Source organism: Coturnix japonica, chromosome 6 (genome assembly GCF_054131305.1).
Source record: "Coturnix japonica strain WE chromosome 6, WE-NBRP24, whole genome shotgun sequence".
Lineage (NCBI taxonomy): Eukaryota > Metazoa > Chordata > Aves > Galliformes > Phasianidae > Coturnix > Coturnix japonica.
In genome coordinates, this window is record NC_140668.1 from 28,232,087 (window position 1) to 28,251,267 (window position 19,181).

The 19,181-nt window shown below is 43.7% G+C and overlaps 1 protein-coding gene across 5 annotated transcripts in view; it reads left to right on the forward strand.

The window, feature by feature from the left end:
* The window catches only part of ZNF423 (zinc finger protein 423), a 191,699-nt gene that overhangs the window by 97,055 nt on the left and 75,463 nt on the right, over positions 1-19,181 (forward strand). For 3 of the 5 annotated variants that reach the window (XM_015873489.3, XM_085551034.1, XM_015873490.3), the window contains 2 exons: positions 7,096-10,319; positions 17,234-17,318. In XM_015873489.3, the coding sequence (XP_015728975.1) occupies positions 7,096-10,319; positions 17,234-17,318 (3,309 nt within the window). Of the gene's footprint in view, positions 1-4,604; positions 5,675-5,843; positions 6,141-7,095; positions 10,320-17,233; positions 17,319-19,181 lie in introns of those variants that run through there. The other 2 variants (XM_015873488.3, XM_015873491.3) reach the window with 2 other exon arrangements.

The window sequence follows — 19,181 nt, forward strand, 5'->3', positions numbered from 1 at the left end:
TTTGTCCTAGTTTGCCACTGCCCCAGTTTTCAAGGCACTTACTCCTCCAAACTGCTGTCCATGCCATCAGAATCACTTCTGACCTGATTCTGCATGAGCTGAATATCCTGTGGAAAGTGCTGCCTGTCCTTGTCCCTGCTGTCACCAGGTTCCCTGCTCACCGCACACAATCTGACCCCTAAATGAATTTTATGAATGAGCCTAATGGATTGTAATTGATGACTTAATCTTCACTTGAACATGCAATTCAGAAACGTGAAAATGAGCACGGTAAAGCATTAAGTCAGATCACATCGGTCTGGCCCATTCATGGAGAAAAGTCTGTCCCTTCTTAATTTTGGTTTCTGTGCTCTCTGAGTTTCTCCAAGCACCAGCCCATCTGTATTATGATGCTCAGCCCTGGCCTGAACTGAGGGAAGGAGCCTGAGCTGTGGCTGAGTGCACAGCCTGAGGGGATCGCAGAGCAGCCTGGGAGCAGGTGCCTGCTGCCATTGGGAGCTGCCCGATCAGACGGCAGGGAGGAAACCAGCCATCTCGGAAATGCTGCACACGTACATCACTACAAAGGCTCCTCTGCTGGCCACGTTTCCATAGGGTGCACAGGGTATGGGAAGAGCCTTGTTAGTGCTAGAAGTATCAGAAAAGGAAAAACATTGTCATTTACAACTGAGCAAAGGTTTTCCCTTGCCTGTGTCACAGAGACCTTCATGGAGGACTGTGCTTTTCACCTCTCCAGGCCAGCTTTCCAAGTGCTGTGAAGGGAGAGGAGCAGGAGGTCAGGGCGGCTCCAGTGCTCAGAGCACGGCCACTGCCTGCCCCGAGCCGTAGGCTCCATGCCAACATGTGCAGGCAGAGCTCTGAACCGCTCTGCACTGTCTCCTCATTTTGCATAGTCGTGGTGAAGTCTTGATAAGTGTTGGCGTCAAGTAGCAGTAAGTGCAGAATGTAATGGTGTGACTGTAAGGCCAGTAGGGTCACACGAAGTCTGTGCTGTGGCTAAGATAATACTGAGGAATATTAGTAAGAATTACCCTAAGTATTACCATTTATTATAATTAATTTTATAAGTAATTATTATAGGTAATAATTATTCTACTAGGATTGTTTTCCTAAGGGCTTTGTCTTTCCTTGTATTTGAAAGCTGTACTTGTCATAGCCGAACCTCTGATTTTACAGCCTTCTCTGTATTGACTTATGGTATCCATGATGTGTGCACATAACCCCGTGTACAGCTTTGTTCTTAGGGTGGGCCTCTGTGAAATCTGTAGGTATCAATGCAGCAAGGGTGGTACAGGACCCTCCAGGTAGCAGGGTAAGCGTGTGCAGCAGGATGTTAGTGTCATTCTGTTAATTCATGGGTGATTTTGCTGCTATCATCCCCTAATCTTGCTTAAAAAAGACAGAACTTGTATTCCTAACATTTCTGAAGAGCGAGTGGCTAAGCAAAATACACGTACAATCCTAACATTTCTGTGGAAATAGGGTGAGTTATTATTGATTCACAGAGCACGACAAAACATCACTGCATGAATTAGCAAACAGCTGTTTCTAATTTGAGTTTAGAACTGTACACAGAGGAACTTGTTTTAGTGTTCACTCCTTTCATTTATAATGAATTTTAATCACCGCTACAGGTGAGAAAAATGTAGAAACAAGCTTGTATCTTGTGGAAGAAACAAAGGAGAGACAGATGCTAACAGATTTACAGTCTGTGATAAAAGGAATGTTTTGGTACACTTTACATGTAATTAGAGTGCAGCTGTTTTCAGTCCCAAGTCCATGATGCACAGCAGAATATAGTATCTGCTGCTTTTCCAAAGGGAGTAAAGAAAAACAGTGATTCAACCCTGAAAGCATTTAGTTTATTCCTAGATCTAACATAAAACTTTCTCCTCCGCCCCTTATTATGCCGTTTATTAAAGTGTGAAGTAACTTATTTAATGATATGTTAATTTTTGTTACCTCTAAAATACAGCCTGTTTGATGCATGAGAAATAATGGTATAAATAGCTTTCTGATTTTTATCATCATATAGAATGATATATCGCCCTACTGACGGTCGTTATTGAGCCTTAATAGCCTTGCTGTGAGAGACAGGGCTCAGGCACATGTTATGCTGCCTTAACAAGTTGCTGTGCATCAGCCAGGCTTCGACAGACATTTCTGTGTGTATTTCTAACTTGCAGCATAAAAAAGACTAATTAAATGCCTCTTTGATCCCAAAAGAAAGGTTTAAACAAAGGCAGCTAAGTTTAATCTGTCTGTGAAACAGTTTATCTACAGCAGACATCCCAGCAAATGTAATGTGTGACAGTCTGTGCTACATCTTGTGCTGATTTTGTATTCTAAGTACCCGGTTACTCTGATCCTGAGAAGAAGAATCAGATGATGTATATTTTCCATTGAGGCTGGCATCCTTATTTCTTTTTAGAAACTTCACTTAAAAATGAACGGCAGTGCAAAGTGGAGAAGTAGGAAATAGAATCGCTAAGTGTTGTGATTTAGCCCAACACAAACGCTTACCACCTCAGCTACATGGAAGCACCTTTCCCTGCAGTCACTGGTAATCACGGAGGCACTGCCTGCAGAGCTGCTGCTCTTAGCACCTTGGAGTTTTTTATCCCTGGTCAGTTTCTCTTTGAACATGAAATTTTAAAGTAAATCAAACTGGAATAGTGCCTTGAGATAAGAAAGCTTTCAGGAATGTTTGTGAAGGAGCTGAAGATGCACAGCGTGAGCTTCCCAGGGCCTCCCTGGTGCCTCATCCAGGGATGTGCTGACCAGTACTGGGCGCTGATGGGTGGTGTTTTAGTAGGATGGCTGTACATGAGTGGTGGAAGCCCCTTTCCATTCATCAGCAAAGTGCATTGCAGTGTGCAGTGATGCTGGGTTTCAGGCACAGCAGAACAGTCCCAGCACTGCTCAGATGGGTGTGATGCCAGCATCAAATGGCTTTCGTTGGCCACAGAGCTGCTTTTTGTAGTGCCCCATTGCTGTCCGTGGCAAAGGACAAGGTCAGTCAGTGAAGCCAATGCATCCATAACAACTGAGTTGGGAATAGTAATGATATTTGTTATTATTTACCATGTTATGTTTGTGCAGGAAGAGGGGATGCGCACTCCAATAAAAAAACAAAACAATAAAATCTGTGACAGTGCACTGAAAACATTGAAACATTTGGTATGTAAACCTGATTTGCATTATTTCACACCAGCACGGCGGTGTAAATGAACAGTGTGTGCTGTGTGAGGTTCTCACCGTAATCCATCGTAATGATGTGTCCTCAGTGTTAATTCATAGTGGAGTGATTCAGAATTTGCTATAACCACTATTGAAGACTTCACCACCCTTTTCTCTCAGTCTTGGTGTTGAATTCTCATAGATAAGCATCTCTGATAATAATAATTATTGAAAATGATAACATTCCTATCAGGGCCTCTGTCTGAGGATGTCTCGGGGCTTCACAGCTATCCAGAAGTAAGCCCTACAATTTGCCCTTCAGCAGCAGATGGCTTTTCCCTTCCACGGAAGCGAGGAACTGAAACACGAGCGGTTTATACACACGTCTCATGATGCCAAGCTTGTTTGTGAAAGCAGCTTACTTATTTTGGGTGCCAGAATTCCATCAGCTTCTAATAGTCTAATGCAATGTGAGTGTTTCGAGCATTTTAACCTACGTGGAGAGGCTCTGGAATAACCATGAATCTGAGGTTAAACAACCATCTTAACAATTAGGGTTATAGCCTAATTATTTGAGGGTTTTCTTTTTGTTATTGTAACCATTCTTTTTGCATACTGGCTCCGTACTAGATGGACAAACCTAATGGAGTTTCCAACCTCATGGCCGTGGCTTGTTGTCCTGGATGGGGAGTGCTCGCCAACTTGGGATGGAGGCTCTGCAGGTCTCTTGGGCAGAGCCCCGAGCTCAGTTGCTGCCCAAGCAGAAGCACTTGATACTCCCGAGCCCCAGACTGAAGTTCTGATGGAAGGGATGTTCCCAGCATCGCAGGGGAGATGGGATGAAAAGTATTTGCAGGGGCTGGGAACTCGTGGCTGCTTTGTTTAATTTTTATGAGCAAAATAACTTTGAAATAATAAATAGATCAGTGTCACTGGAGTGTGCTGAGGAGGCGGCGCAGCTTTCTGCTGGCAGTTTGCAATGTGCCATGTGTCTCCTTTCTAAAAGAGATCATATTTTTTAAGGCTTAATTTTATTGTTTTAGCTTCATGCGTGTAGTTCTGAACGCGGCTCGTGCTATCTGGAAGATAAACAGAGAATGAAGTATGATTTATGCTACAGTTTGGCCAAATCGCTCCTATTAGAAGGAAAATACACTCACTGAATGCACTGAGGCTGGAATTAGCACCGCAGTGATGATGATAAATGCCTGCAGTCCCATAAACGTGCTGAACATTACGTTGCTAAATTACTGTACCACTGGAGATTGATTATCAGCTTTAGCCCCGTAAGCTCTGTGACACACACACATCCTGAACACCACCGACATCCTGAAGCTTCCTTCATGCCTCCTTTTTTTTCTTCCCCTTCCCTAATTAAACTTTTTATTGAATTTTCTTCCCCTTTTAATACTTGTTTTGATTCTCTTATGCGCTAATGACAAAAGCCTCGCACCAGCCATGTGATTCTTTATTTTAGAACAGTCCCACTTTGCAGGATTAGCCATTTTTAATGACTTTAATCTCCTTTTTGAAAGTGATTTTTCTCATTCTGCTACATTCCTTTGATTGCGTTAATGTAAAATTATTATTCTAACCATCGTAGCCAGACATGTCACACCACATCTAGAACAGATCTTCCCTGTCAAATATTACTCTGGTAAAATACCTTAGAATTTCCTTCTCAGTTCATTATAGGACTTTTTTTTTTAGCTCCAGCTTGAAATGGCAGGTTAAAATTAACGGGGCTATTTTTCATTCTATAAAGAGATTAATGATAATGAGCGTTTCCTAATTTCTTTAGTTCTGGGCATTTAGTCATTCAGAGTCTTGTTTGGGAGAAAGTCAAGGTGGGTTGTCCCTGGAACTCAAAGCTTCTGGTTCCTTCTGAATGGTCCAAGTATGAGGAAACACAAGTGAAAGGATCCAGAAGTGAAGCATGACAATCAGTGCAAGGCCCAAATCAAGCTGGCGAAAGGACACAACCCTTGTTTTCAGCCACGTCTATGTGAATGCTGCCCTTCCCAGTGCAGACTCTTTTCAGTCTGGAAATGGTCGTTATTTTGAACCCCCCCGCTCTCCCAGATTCGTGCTATTGAGGGCTCGACGTGTGTTGTCTGCAGCAGGGCAGCGGCTGGAGCTGTCCGCTCGATGGGACCCGGCATCCGGAGCTGCTCCGCGGTGCTGCGCTCTCCAGGGCTGCTCCGTCCGCGGTTCGTGCATTTGTGCGGCCGTTTGTGCAGCGCTCACACCGCACTCGGAGCTCTCCCTGCCCCCGGCGCTGCGCTGCCCCCGCTGCCGGCCGGCACGCAACATGTGGTGCCCTACTTCGCGCCCGGCATCCTCCTCGTGCTCCCTTTTGTCTCGCGGCCCCCGAGGAGCCCAGCTGGCGCGAGCGGGGAATTGGCCGGCCCCGAGCTACCCGCTCCCCCCCGGGGCCCCTCGTCCCGGCGCTGCCGGCCGCCCGCCTCCTTCCCGCCGCCGCCCGCGGCCGCAGGTCCGTAGGGACGGGCCCCGGGAGCGCGGGCGGCCGGGAAAGGGCTCGGGGGGCGGCGGGAGGGGGGGGTGGTGCGGCGGCGGCTCCGGGGGCCGGGAGCGGGGCGGCGGAGCAGCGCGGAGGTGGCGGCGGGGCGGGCCGAGGCGCTGCGGCCGCCGCAGGGGAGACCGGCGGGCGGGAGGAGGAGGAGGAGGAGAAGAAGGGCCGCGCAAACTTTGTGTGGGGACCGCGCTGGCGGCCGGGCCTTCGGGTCCGAGACAGCGCCCAGCGGAGCGGGCCGGGCCGAGGGCCGAGCGAAAGGCTGAGGGCGGCGGGGAGGGCTGTGCGCGGAGCGGCGATGCGGCTGGGCACCGAGGGCTTCCCGGCGGCGTCCCCGAGGAGCTGGCTCGGGTTTTGAGTTTCCGAGTGCGCGTGTGTGTGTCACAGCTTCCCCTCACGTGGATTCTGCTCTTGCTCCATTGCCTGGGTCAGTGGCGGTTCTGCTTCGCTCGACACCTCCACGTTGTTTGGAATTAGAATATTCAAACTCTTGTTTCTTGCTAACAGTTCTGTTTACGAAACCTGCCAACACGTCACGTGCCGGGTTTTGTTTGTTTTTTTTATTTATTTTCTTTGAATTGTGTGCTTTGCCGCTGGAGATGGCACCGTGTTTCTGATATCAAATGATAAACTATTTTCCACAGCCTGGCTTTGAGCAGAGACAGCAGTCAGTCGCACAGAGGCTGAGCCATGGCCGCTTTGTGCTGAGGCTGGTTGTTCTGTGATGTCTAGAGATCCCGGTTCAAAGATCTGCTAACGCGTTCCCTCGGTCCTCGGTCTGTCGGGCCACCCCACCCCGAGCCTCGCGCCTTGCTGCCTGCTGGGCTCTGCTGGGCTCTTCTGGGCTCTTCTGGGCTCTGCTGGGCTCTGCTGGGCTCTGCTGGGCTCTGCTGGGCTCTGTGCGCTGCCAGTGGCCTCCGGTTCTGTGACAGTTCTGAGGCAGAAGTGAAGGATGTTGGTTAATGGAGACAACAGTTAAAGTCACCTTGAGGTAGCACAGAAAAAGGCCCTTAAAATTGCAGGTGATGGCTTAACGCTGGAGCTTTCCAAGATGCTGGTGTTGCTTCGTTGCACGCTGTGCTTTATTTTCTTTATTCAGTGTTTATTGTTTTACAGTGTGGTGAGCGGGTGTTAAACCTGCTAAGGAAAAGATGGTTTTTATTAATAATGCAGGTTGGCGTATTTGCAGATTACCTTTGCAGATATATTTTTATTTCTCAAACCTCCTTTGAAATTTGAGAGATACTCTTTTTGTTTTTTCCGAGTTGATTTTTTTTTCATGCCGTAGTAGCAGAAGCCCGTAGTGTTGTTGAGAGCTTTGTCCTTATTTCACAGATGCACTGGGAATTGTTTTTAATCTCCTTTCTGCTTTCCCATTACAGATGGTGATGACGACCCACAACTCTCTTGGGTGGCTTCATCTCCCTCCAGCAAAGATGTTGCATCACCCACTCAGATGATAGGAGATGGGTGTGATCTCGGCATCGGGGAGGAGGAAGGGGGGACTGGCCTGCCGTATCCCTGTCAGTTTTGTGATAAGTCCTTCATTCGCTTGAGCTACCTTAAGAGGCACGAGCAGATCCACAGCGACAAACTGCCTTTCAAATGCACCTACTGTAGCCGGCTTTTTAAACACAAGAGAAGTAGGGACCGTCACATAAAGCTTCATACGGGGGACAAAAAGTATCATTGCCACGAGTGCGAGGCCGCATTCTCTCGCAGCGACCACCTCAAAATTCATCTGAAAACCCACAGCTCCAGCAAACCGTTCAAGTGTACTGTGTGTAAACGTGGGTTTTCATCTACCAGCTCATTGCAGAGTCACATGCAAGCTCATAAAAAGAACAAGGAACATATGGCAAAGTCTGAGAAAGAGGTGAAGAAGGATGATTTTATGTGTGATTACTGTGAAGAGACATTCAGTCAGACTGAAGAATTGGAGAAGCACGTAATGACACGCCACCCACAGCTTTCTGAGAAGGCAGATTTGCAGTGTATTCATTGCCCTGAAGTATTTTCAGATGAAAACTTATTGCTCTCACACATTCATCAAGCCCATGCCAACAAAAAACACAAGTGCCCTATGTGCCCAGAGCAGTTTTCTTCGGTGGAGGAAGTCTATTGCCACTTGGACAGCCACAGGCAACCGGACTCCAGCAATCACAGCATCAGCCCTGACCCGGTGCTGGGGAGTGTGGCATCCATGAGTAGTGCGACTCCCGACTCCAGTGCGTCGGTGGAGAGAGGTTCCACCCCGGATTCGACCTTAAAGCCTTTGAGAGGGCAAAAGAAAATCAGGTCTATGGACAGAGAGGAAGGCCAGAATTGGTCTAAAGTTACTTACAGCTGCCCGTACTGCTCAAAGCGTGACTTCAACAGTCTTGCTGTGCTAGAGATCCACCTGAAGACCATCCATGCAGACAAACCTCAGCAAAGCCACACGTGCCAGATCTGCCTTGATTCCATGCCTACGCTGTACAACTTGAATGAACACGTGAGAAAGGTGCACAAAAACCACGCTTATCCCATGATGCAGTTTAGCAACATATCTGCCTTTCACTGTAACTACTGCCCTGAGATGTTTGCAGATATCAATAGCTTACAGGAACACATCCGTATCACTCACTGTGGCCCAAATGCTACCCCTCAAGATGGTAACAACGCTTTCTTCTGTAACCAGTGCTCAATGGGTTTTCTGACTGAAGCAACCCTGACTGAGCATATTCAGCAGACTCACTGCAATGTAGGAAATTCAAAACTGGATTCCCCTGTCATTCAGCCAACACAGTCTTTTATGGAAGTTTATTCATGCCCTTATTGCACAAACTCCCCCATTTTTGGCTCCATCCTGAAGCTTACAAAGCATATTAAAGAAAACCACAAGAACATTCCTCTGGCACACAATAAGAAGTCAAAAGCAGAGCAGAGTCCAGTTTCTTCTGATGTCGAAGTCTCTTCCCCTAAAAGGCAACGGCTTTCTGCTAGCGTAAACTCGGTGTCTAACGGTGAATATCCATGTAATCAGTGCGATCTAAAGTTCTCTAATTTTGAGAGTTTTCAAACCCATTTAAAGTTGCATTTGGAATTGCTGTTGAGGAAACAGTCTTGCCCTCAGTGTAAAGAAGACTTTGATTCCCAGGAGTCTCTCCTGCAACATCTCACTGTGCATTACATGACAACTTCAACTCATTATGTATGTGAGAGCTGCGACAAACAGTTTTCTTCAGTGGATGATTTGCAGAAGCATTTGTTGGACATGCATACTTTTGTGTTGTATCACTGCACCCTTTGCCAAGAAGTTTTTGATTCCAAGGTATCTATCCAAGTGCATCTGGCAGTCAAGCACAGCAATGAAAAGAAGATGTATCGTTGCACGGCCTGTAACTGGGATTTTAGGAAGGAGGTGGATCTCCAAATCCACGTGAAGCACAGTCACTTGGGGAATCCGTCAAAGTCTCACAAATGCATCTTCTGCGGTGAGACTTTTAGCACAGAGGTAGAGCTGCAGTGCCACATCACAACCCACAGCAAAAAGTACAACTGCAAGTTTTGTAGCAAAGCTTTTCACGCCATCATCTTGCTTGAAAAACACTTGCGGGAAAAACACTGCGTTTTTGATGCCAGCGCTGAAAATGGTACAGCTAATGGCATGACCCCAACAAATAAGAAGACAGAAGGGGCAGATATCCAGAACATGTTAATGAAGAATCCAGATACCTCCAACAGTCATGAGGCCAGCGAAGATGATGTAGACGCTTCTGAGCCCATGTATGGCTGTGACATCTGTGGCGCTGCCTATACTATGGAGGTCCTCTTGCAAAACCATCGCTTGAGAGATCATAACATCAGGCCTGGGGAGGACGACTGTTCTAGGAAGAAAGCGGAGTTCATCAAAGGTAGCCACAAGTGTAATATCTGCTCAAGGACCTTTTTCTCAGAAAATGGCCTGAGAGAGCACATGCAGACCCATCGAGGCCCAGCAAAGCACTACATGTGCCCCATCTGCGGGGAGCGTTTTCCATCGCTCCTGACCCTCACTGAGCACAAAGTCACTCACAGCAAGAGTTTGGATACAGGAACGTGTCGGATCTGCAAAATGCCACTGCAGAGCGAAGAGGAATTCATCGAACACTGCCAGATGCATCCAGATCTCAGAAACTCCCTCACCGGGTTTCGCTGCGTTGTCTGCATGCAGACAGTCACCTCTACGCTTGAGCTGAAAATTCATGGGACGTTTCATATGCAGAAACTGGCAGGGAACTCTGCGACCTCATCGCCCAATGGCCAGGCCTTGCAAAAACTCTACAAGTGTGCACTGTGCTTGAAAGAGTTCCGGAACAAGCAGGACTTGGTAAAATTGGATGTGAATGGCCTTCCCTATGGCCTTTGTGCTGGATGCATGACCAGGAGCACCAATGGACAGTCTTCAGGCTTGACCCCACAGGAGGTGAACGAGAGACCGTGTGGCAGCCTGAGGTGCCCTGAGTGTAGCGTCAAATTTGAAAGTGCTGAAGACCTGGAGAGCCATATTCAGGTTGACCACCGGGACCTGACGCCTGAGACTAGTGGCCAAAGGAAAGGTACCCAGACGTCGCCTGTTCCCAGGGTGAGTACAACTGAACTTTGAAATGTCAGAGGGGTTATATGTAGATTTTTAATGTGACTGAGAAGCCATTTTAAAATCCCATTTTATAACCTTAGTTAAACGAAACAAATCCATAGGAGTAATGCATGCAGAAAAATTAGATTTTGTGCAGTCTTACAGGCTTCTAGATTCCTAGTAGCAGAGCATTAACTTTGTATCATAAAGCTGCTCTAGATTTACCAGCAGGGAGCTTAGACACATAAGTAGTGCACATGAGTGGTGAGGATTGAATTTGTCCATGAATTCTGGTGCTACTGAACTGGCAGATCTGGAAAAACTGGGACATTTCCACGACAAAGGGCATTTTGAGCTCCCAAAGGTGAAAGATCTGATTTGTCACACTCAGGGAATAACGTGGTTTCTTACCTGGGAAGAAACTCAAGCAGGAAGATGGAGGAACTTGTGAGAAAAGCTGTAGCAAATTTCCTCCAAAATTTTCACCTGAAACCAATTTCTGTGCTGGAGAGCTTGTTGTCACGTATGTCTGCAAGGGTGAATGCTGTGAGGCTGCTTGGATGGTTTTGTGTATGCATACATACCTGAGAGTGTGCGTGTGTGATTTTAAAGGAACTTCTTCATGTCCCTCCTTCAGGACAAGTAGTTTTCTTATCAAATCTGGAAACTGCTGTCTACTAACGGGCAGGTTACATGTTTTAAAAAGAACTGTGCTCTACTTTGGAGTTCACTGATAGCCTGTTATCCCATTTCTTAGCTTACGCAGTGCACGGGAACATGCAGCATCTAAGTAAGGTTTCAGAAGACTGCTCGGGAGATTAATATTGTTTGCAGTTTGTAGTCTTTTAAAATTATTTGTTGACGTTTTGGCTCAAGAATGGGCCAAGTCAGTCCTTCCTCTGTCAGGAACAGATGGAATGAGAAGTAAATTTTGGAAATCTTCTCGGGAGACCACCAGCAGACACATCTGAGTATTGATATCATCTGACATTTTTAATTAAACATGATGGGGTGAGATTTTCAAAAGTATCTAAGGAAATTAGGCACCCAACTCCTAATGAATAATTCCAGCCGTAGATGCCTGTTTATGTCAATCTGCTAATTAAAGCACCCACAAACACATCTTACTGCATTAAAAGAACCTGTAAATACTTCTTGAATACAACATCAGAGGCTCAGGAAGTAAGAAAGGACCCTAAGTATGTCCTGAGGACACAAACTGTAATGCCTGCAGTAGTGCTATCACAAGCTGAGCCCCACTGGGACTTGTTAGCTCCAGTTCAATGCTGGGACCACGCAGGGCAGCAGCATCAGGGCAGCCCGGAGCACGGCACTGCTGCCCTCGGCACCACTCGACCCAACACCTCTGTTCAAGGCTGCTGATGAAATGCCACAAAAAGTTCTGTTTCTTTCCTTTCTTTCTTTTTATTTTTATTTTTCCTTTTCCTTTTGGAGTAGAACAGCTGGATATTGCTCCCTTAGGTCTGTGACTAAGGCTCTTGGTGTATGCACCTAATCCTGCACATTCTGCAGAAGGGTAAGGATTGAAAACATCGCTCCTTCAAACTGATGCCTTTTGAGAGTTCAGCTGGGGTCTGACTAGGTCGTTCTGCTTCCTCCTTCTCTGGTCTTTATTGCCTTCTAAATCCTTTCAAACACTTTTATTCTCTTAGGTAGAACTAATTCTTCATATGACCATGCCTGTAGCCTCAAGTATTGCCTGTTCTAGCCTATTGACTGTGAGAAGCAGAATACATTGCCATTTTCTGCTCTGATTTCTTGATTTAACTCTCTCTTTTCAGCGAGAGCTTCCGTACTTGTTCCCTCAGGGGAGAGTTTTAAGTTCTCCAATAAGGTAAATGCTTTGAATTTCATCCCATGAGGGCAGATCTTAGTTCCTTTATAAAAGATAATGAAAAATCTGCATTTGTGGCAGTGGCAAATGGTACCTTCAACAGATGTCTATGGCCTCTGCATATGCTAAAATCAGACATCTTTATGGCATTCATCCCAGGAATAGGTATATTGTTACTAGAAATAATTACTCATCTTACCCTTCATTGTAGATACAAGACCTGAATTCTGATGTCAGTTCATGATGAAACTATTGGTGTTTCATTCAGTTTTCACAGTATAATGAGCGCTTTTTGTGTCTGCCAAGCTCAGGGGTTTTCAAAGAACCATATTCTCTTTTAGATGTTGATAAATTCCCATATTTCAGGAATGTTTACTTAACTTCATTGGCTTCATAATGAAGCTGTGTAAGATGAATGCAGTGTTCTGTCATCCTGTTCGTGTGCTGTACACAAGTAACACACCACTTTAGTAGAACTGTCTAAGAGCTCAAAGCACGTAGAGTAACCTGCAGGTGTCCATGTGAGTTACTTCTTTACAGTTCTTGGGCACTTCCAGATTTCTTTTTTAAATGCTTTAAACAGAAAATCGCTTGAAGATTAGGAACAAGTAGAGTCAGAAAGAAAATACATGGAGGTTTAGATTTGAAATAGTGAGTATATTCTTTGGAGTAAATAAGAATGAGCAGAATGAAATCCTAGTAGTTAGAAAGGGTGGTGTAAAAAATGCACAACTTCTCTGAATGTGCTGGATCTTCTGGTACCAGCAGTTATTCTTCTTGGAGCATGGAAGCCTAGTATCATTTCAGAAGAATAGTGAAGGTTTAGCCCCATAATGAAATAAGGGAAGAAAATAACTACTAGCTCCTGATTAATAAAAAGTGTTAATATTTGAGAAGGAAAACAGATCCGGAGAAAAAAATCCATTCCTTTTTATTGTTTATGTTTGTTTGTGTGTGCACGTGGATGTAACACCACAAAGAGGAGTATAAATACTTAGTTGTATTTCATTTGCATTTGCTATCAAAAGGCACCTAGAGTTGCTTGGCAGGCGTTGTTTTGTTTTGCTTTAATCCATAAGGAAAAAGGAGAGAAAACATAACCCTTGAAGATGCCATTGCATCCTGTCTTCCTCAGAGTTTATATCACAGAGATATAAATCAATTAATTACCTTCCTTTGTAAAACATCTAAGTAGGATCAATTTGTGATGGTCAAAGAAGATTTCTAGGTGCAAAGAGGTTTTGCTTCCTCTGCATGGAAACGTCTGCATCAGAGGACTTGTTATTAGGAGTTTTTAAGCCAAGCCAGTAGTATTTAGTATGAGTTTCACTAAGAGGAATAAATAAAATAGACCTTGGTAGTGAAAGGCAGCTCTTACATCAATTTATGTTTGATTCTTATAGTTCTGCATGAGTTCTTCTGTCTCAGTAGGTCTAAAAGTTTCTTTTATTAGATGAGCATCACCAGTATAGGTACCTTTCTGCTGTCTGGCACATGTATAGCTCAAGACCTTTTCATATTCTATTATGATCACATCAGAAGCAATGCTTTCATTTTTACTGAACACATTTCTGTGCGTAGGAGCTTCAGTTTTGAATACATTTTATTAATTCCTTTTAATGCTTTCTGGAGGAATGTGCCTGTCCTGAGATATATGACAAATTGTTTAGTACTGAGATTTCTTATTGTCTCTTCTGATGCTGGAAACAGTCACTTTTCAGGCTACTCTTTCTCTTACACAGATTTATCCTTACTTTGTACCATAATCATCACGAACTATTCTTGTTTAACATTGAAAAGGGCAAATAGTCTGGCTTCAGTTAAATTTCTGTCTTGAATGGTGATTCTTTATTTAGCCCACCTAGGTTATTTAGACTGAAGAAGCAAAGGAGGTGGCATAGAAAATCAGAAGAATGAACCCCATTGTGCTCCTTTAACTCAGTTCCTTTTCTCCTGCACTCTTTCTTGGATTCAAATCCTTCTCTTTGTTCTCCCCCCACCCCTTCTCTTCCCTTGTAAATCCACTGAATGGAGGAATATTTTCTTTGTAGAACAGGAAACCATTTCCAGATTTAAAGGAGGACAGTCTGGAAAACCCATGGGAACAATGGTTATTTCAGAAAAGAAACCAGACCCCCCTGTTGTTATTACAGCTATTTTGTGCCAAGATTAGAGTGAAGTATCTTGACTTAATGGGGACTGAGCTCTCAGTTGAAGGCCTGCTCATCTGGTCTCTTTTGCCACCTTGAAGCTGTCATCTAGACCGCGAGCTCCTCAGAATCTGTTTTGTTATCATACATAAAGACAGAATATTAAAAAGAGATAACCACCCCACTACGAGTGTCTGTGAAGTTGTGGTGCTCACAAAAATGGTAGCAGAACGTCAGGTTTTGTGCCACAAATAGCATAGCCTTGGATTAAAACTAACGCCTCCCATTTTCTGAGACGGCAAATTAAATTGTTTTTTTTTTTTTTTTAAGGAGAATTATTAACAAGCCAAAAAAAATCAGCTTTTCTGTCTTTTGCATATACATTTGAGAGCTAATCAAGCTCTAGTTATTTTGTGGCCTGTATGAAGCTATTTGTTGACCTTAATTTGTGTCAAGCAGGGATTGCTATCAAAAGAGCCCTTGCCTCAGTCAAACAACTCTCCCAAGCTGGATGTGGCCCAGGGCAGCCCGACCTGGTGGGTGGCAACCAGCTCATGGCAGGGGATTGGAACTGGATGGGCTTGAAGGACCCTTCCAACCCAATCCATTCTTTGGTTATGTGATGTGTATATCAGCTGAAGCTAGAGATAATATTCACAGAAGTCTGAAATCTGCTGTCTTCTCTGAGGGGTGGTCACACCAAGTGGAGCATTTTATGTTTGTGAAATGGTGTGGAGGAGTTGGTGCAGGGTCTGTGGATAAACAAAGACATCCTGTTTCCAGATCTGTTAGTAAGTAGCTTTCAGAAGCTTTCTGCTTTTTAAATCAGTTTTAAAAATGAATCACTTGTCTATGTTTAATAGAAGTTTAAAAGCTTGAAATAGAGTTGAGCTGAAACAATCTTTCTTAGCCAGTTACTTAGGGAACCCTCTTAACAGAGATAAGTGTTGAACAAAGCACAAAAGTTAGTCAACTTTGAAGTTTCAAAGAAGGGAAAGGTTTCCAGCTTTAAATGTGACCACATGAACTGTTCACAGCTCAGTCCTGTTTTTCTCTTCTAAGGATTTTTGTGTTCTTTCTTTTTTATTTCCCCTTTAGCATGTGTATGTCAGTGTGCTTGAGGCTTGAGAATACATGTGTATGTATGTGTGCTTGCACTCGTCTGCTGCAACAGATTCCCAAGAGACAGTGCTGCAGAAGTCCAGCTGCTTTTCCATTAGCAGCCTTGATTTCAGAATGGATTCCAGGAGGATACTTTCTTGAGCTACCTAGGGATAACTAGCCTATCCAAAGAATTTCCTTTTATATGGTTGGCTGTGTCACTTTTCAGCCAATCGAGTATATCTTCCTATTATCATGTTAATTGCCCATTGTTATTTTAGCCTAGAAAGCCTTGCCTATGTGCAAACACATACTGTGTATTGAATTCATGGAACGTGCATACCATCCATAGATGGTTGTTGTCGTTATGATATTATAGCATGTTCATTAACCTCCAGCAGGCTAACGTGTTGCCACTGATGACATGGGAAGTAGTTAAGAAGCTCCTGGCAGCACCTAATTTGTTATTTCCTCAGCAGGTGCTCAAGGAAATTGGATCCCATGCGCAGAGGGAATGACAGCACCTCCTCTGTTTAACTCAAAACTTCTTATTTATTACTGCTGTCCTAAAATGTGATATAACCTATACCTTGGTGTGGGCTGGAGGCTGTAAGAAAAAGTTATTTTCATCCTACAGTGCACAAAAAATGCCCACAAAGAATTTTGTCTCAAAAATGTAAGGGGATACATTTACTGAGTTTGGTTCCTCACTGCTATAGGCTTGGGAGTCTCATCCATCTGCCAGCGGAGTCGAGGCATGAGTGGGGTATTTCACACGTGTTCTGCTGCCATACAGTCCTGGTGTACGGCTACACTCGTACCTTAGTGCACAAGCAGCAAAGACAGCCAGCTGCCTGGTGGCAAGTTTTGCAGTGGGAGTTATTCTCTAGGAAGAAAGAGGAACAAAAGGCCCAATTTTTCTAAATTGCACGTCAAAAGATATCTGTTAAGATAACCTCTTCCCATGCAGTGACTGAGCATGCACATTAGACTAAAGTGTGGTAGTCCTGCTTTGGGAAATGAGGGTTTTTCCAAGTGTACAAATGCTTAGCACTAGCATTTATTTTGTTCCTAACTTGGATGCCTATCTTGTCTGTGAGCGTTTTCATTTCTACAAATGGTTTCTTGAATTTTTCACTGTCTTATTGCCCAAGTGCATGCACTGCTGTCAATCTGAGTCCAAACCCCATTCCTCCTATTTGAATAAACGCTTCATGTAATTGCCTCTTCACGCTATCTCCTGATTTCTGCAGCTAAGCCTCCCCAGTATGACTTGGTGGCAGAAAACATTTGCAAGAGATTGTGCTAGAAAACCATTATTTGTGGTAATGCAGTTTTTCCAGGATTTCTGATGGGAAACCAGTGCAAAATGTATTTTTCCTCCTGTCCTTCACTCCCCCAAATAACTATTATGTGTTTTCCTGCTGCTTTCTATAAAGACAGAATTTTTCGAAAAAGTTGATCTTTTGGTGAATACAGAATTCCTTTTCTCTCACTCAACGGGAGCTGTTACTGTAATGGGTTAAATGACACGAGCAATCTGATTATGGCCAAAGTACTAAAGCGGAATTTCAAGTACTATCATTTGAAAATGTTTTAAGTTGAAATTAAAGCTGACTAAAAGCAGGCTGTTACATAGAGGTTGCATTTATGGCCCCTAAAAGTTCAACCAAAGTGGATATCGCGTTGGGGATAGAAGGGCAGAAACGGGCTGAACTGAGGGAAGTTGAAGCACGTAACATGCTACATTTATGATCACACTTGCCTTATGCTACAGTGCAGTTTTCTCTAATCTCTTTTTGGTTATTAAACAGAAAAAGACCTATCAGTGCATCAAGTGCCAGATGACCTTTGAGAATGAGAGAGAGATACAAATCCATGTCGCTAACCATATGATTGGTAAGACATCCTTTAAACTAGGCCACTCATGGGCTGCTTGTTTTTGCTACTCTTTGAAATTCACTATTCTAATAACTTGTTAATATTCATGCTGTAATTTATTATTATTATTTTTTTTTTTATCTTTCAAGGAAAATGATTTTGATGTAATGATTCTTCACTTCAAAGCTTTTTAAATATGTGGTTGTAAAAGTGTTACTGCTGAGCTTTTTTCCTTATCCTTTTGAGTCCTTGTCTAGCATTTTCATTTATATTAAAATCAAACTTTTGACAGTATCTTCCATTTGATAGCGCAAATTTCTCTCTATCCATGTAAAAAGTACTTGCCAGTTGTCAACCACTTAGAAGCAATTATGTTTCAATTTTCTATGTCATGACATTGAATAGATTTAACTGCTAGCATTTTCCCAGCTAAATGTGGTGAATTCCTGAAGAACGTTGTCAAAACAAAACGCTTACAGAGTTATTTCAGTGGTATTTTTTCTCTTTCCAACAATTCTGGACTTCAAAAAGTTCAACTTTTCAGATATAGAAGTGGTTTAAAAAGCAGTGCCTGCTGCCTCTGTTGCTGTCCTGTCAGAAGAGACATGTGATGGGTTGTATTTCAGCTGTAGCTGGATGATTTCTTTTCTGATGAATGCAAAGAAGTGTTTTTCCTGGCTGTACAGATGTTAGGAATATATGTGTTGGCCCAAGAGGTCAGTTTACTTTGATGCATAGACCACAAAGGAGTTCCTTACACATGCCACTGTAGGTATATGTTGTATGAGATCCTTCGTAGACCCTACAGCACACTTTGTGTGTCTCATATGTTCACGTGCAGCATTTATCTCCCATAAGCATAGTGGTTTTCCTTCAATAGTTTTACATTTTCGTTCTCCCATCAATGCGTATGTGTAACTCCTATTATCTTTGATTTGAATTATGCATAAATACCAGAGAGAGAGAGAGAGAAATGCAGACTGACAGAGTATTCACCCCCCCGCCCCCACCTGAAAAATATAAGTGTCAGTCAGAATAATTTTCATTCTAGAGCCAGGCAGGAGTTTCAAGCCAATGTCAAGCAGGTTAAGATGAAGATATCTAAAAATGTTTGCTTTTGTAGCAGGTGTTAATGTAATCTCTTGTTTGCAAGCTTGAAGAGTGAGATCCTTGTTAATTGGACCACAGTGATTTCATACAGCTCCCCCCTAGAATTTTTTAGTAGAAGCCTGAAAAAAAGGAGTCTGTAGGCAAGCTTATTGCTTCCAAGTTGTGATACAGTAAATGATCACTCATCTTTAAATTCATAGCTCATGAAATGTTGAATTAAGGTTCTGCTTGATTTGATAGAAGAATTCTTTCTCTTTCTGGAAAGAAGTAATTTCTTTACAGTGATTGATGTGTGAAGTTTATCTATTTCTATTTCCAAATTAGTGCTGTCTGGAATAATGCATGACGATATATATGTCCTTAGAAGTTTCAGGATTACAGAGCTATTGAAAAGCAACACTGCTGTAAGTCAGAGGCTGAGCAAAGTGTGGTGCTGTAGTTTGTGAAAACTGTACTTGCTGTTTCCTTGAAGCTGTGCATAAGTTCTAATACGTGTTTGGAAAAAGCCTATATAAAAGCATTGACATACATGGACTCAGTTCCACATACCTAGGACACTGTAAATGCCAGAGTATGGTAAGAACAACTGATCTTTCCTCTTAGGGATAATGTCTTTGTATCTTTTTACTGAGAGGTGGGCTGAGAACATTCATGAAGTCATCACTTCTTATGGTGGCATTTGGGGAAGAGGGAAGTATAGAAACCTCTGGTGAGGAACCCTCTTCCTCCTGCTGTGGGGCAGCTCAGCCTGTTCACAGATGCTTGGGTCCT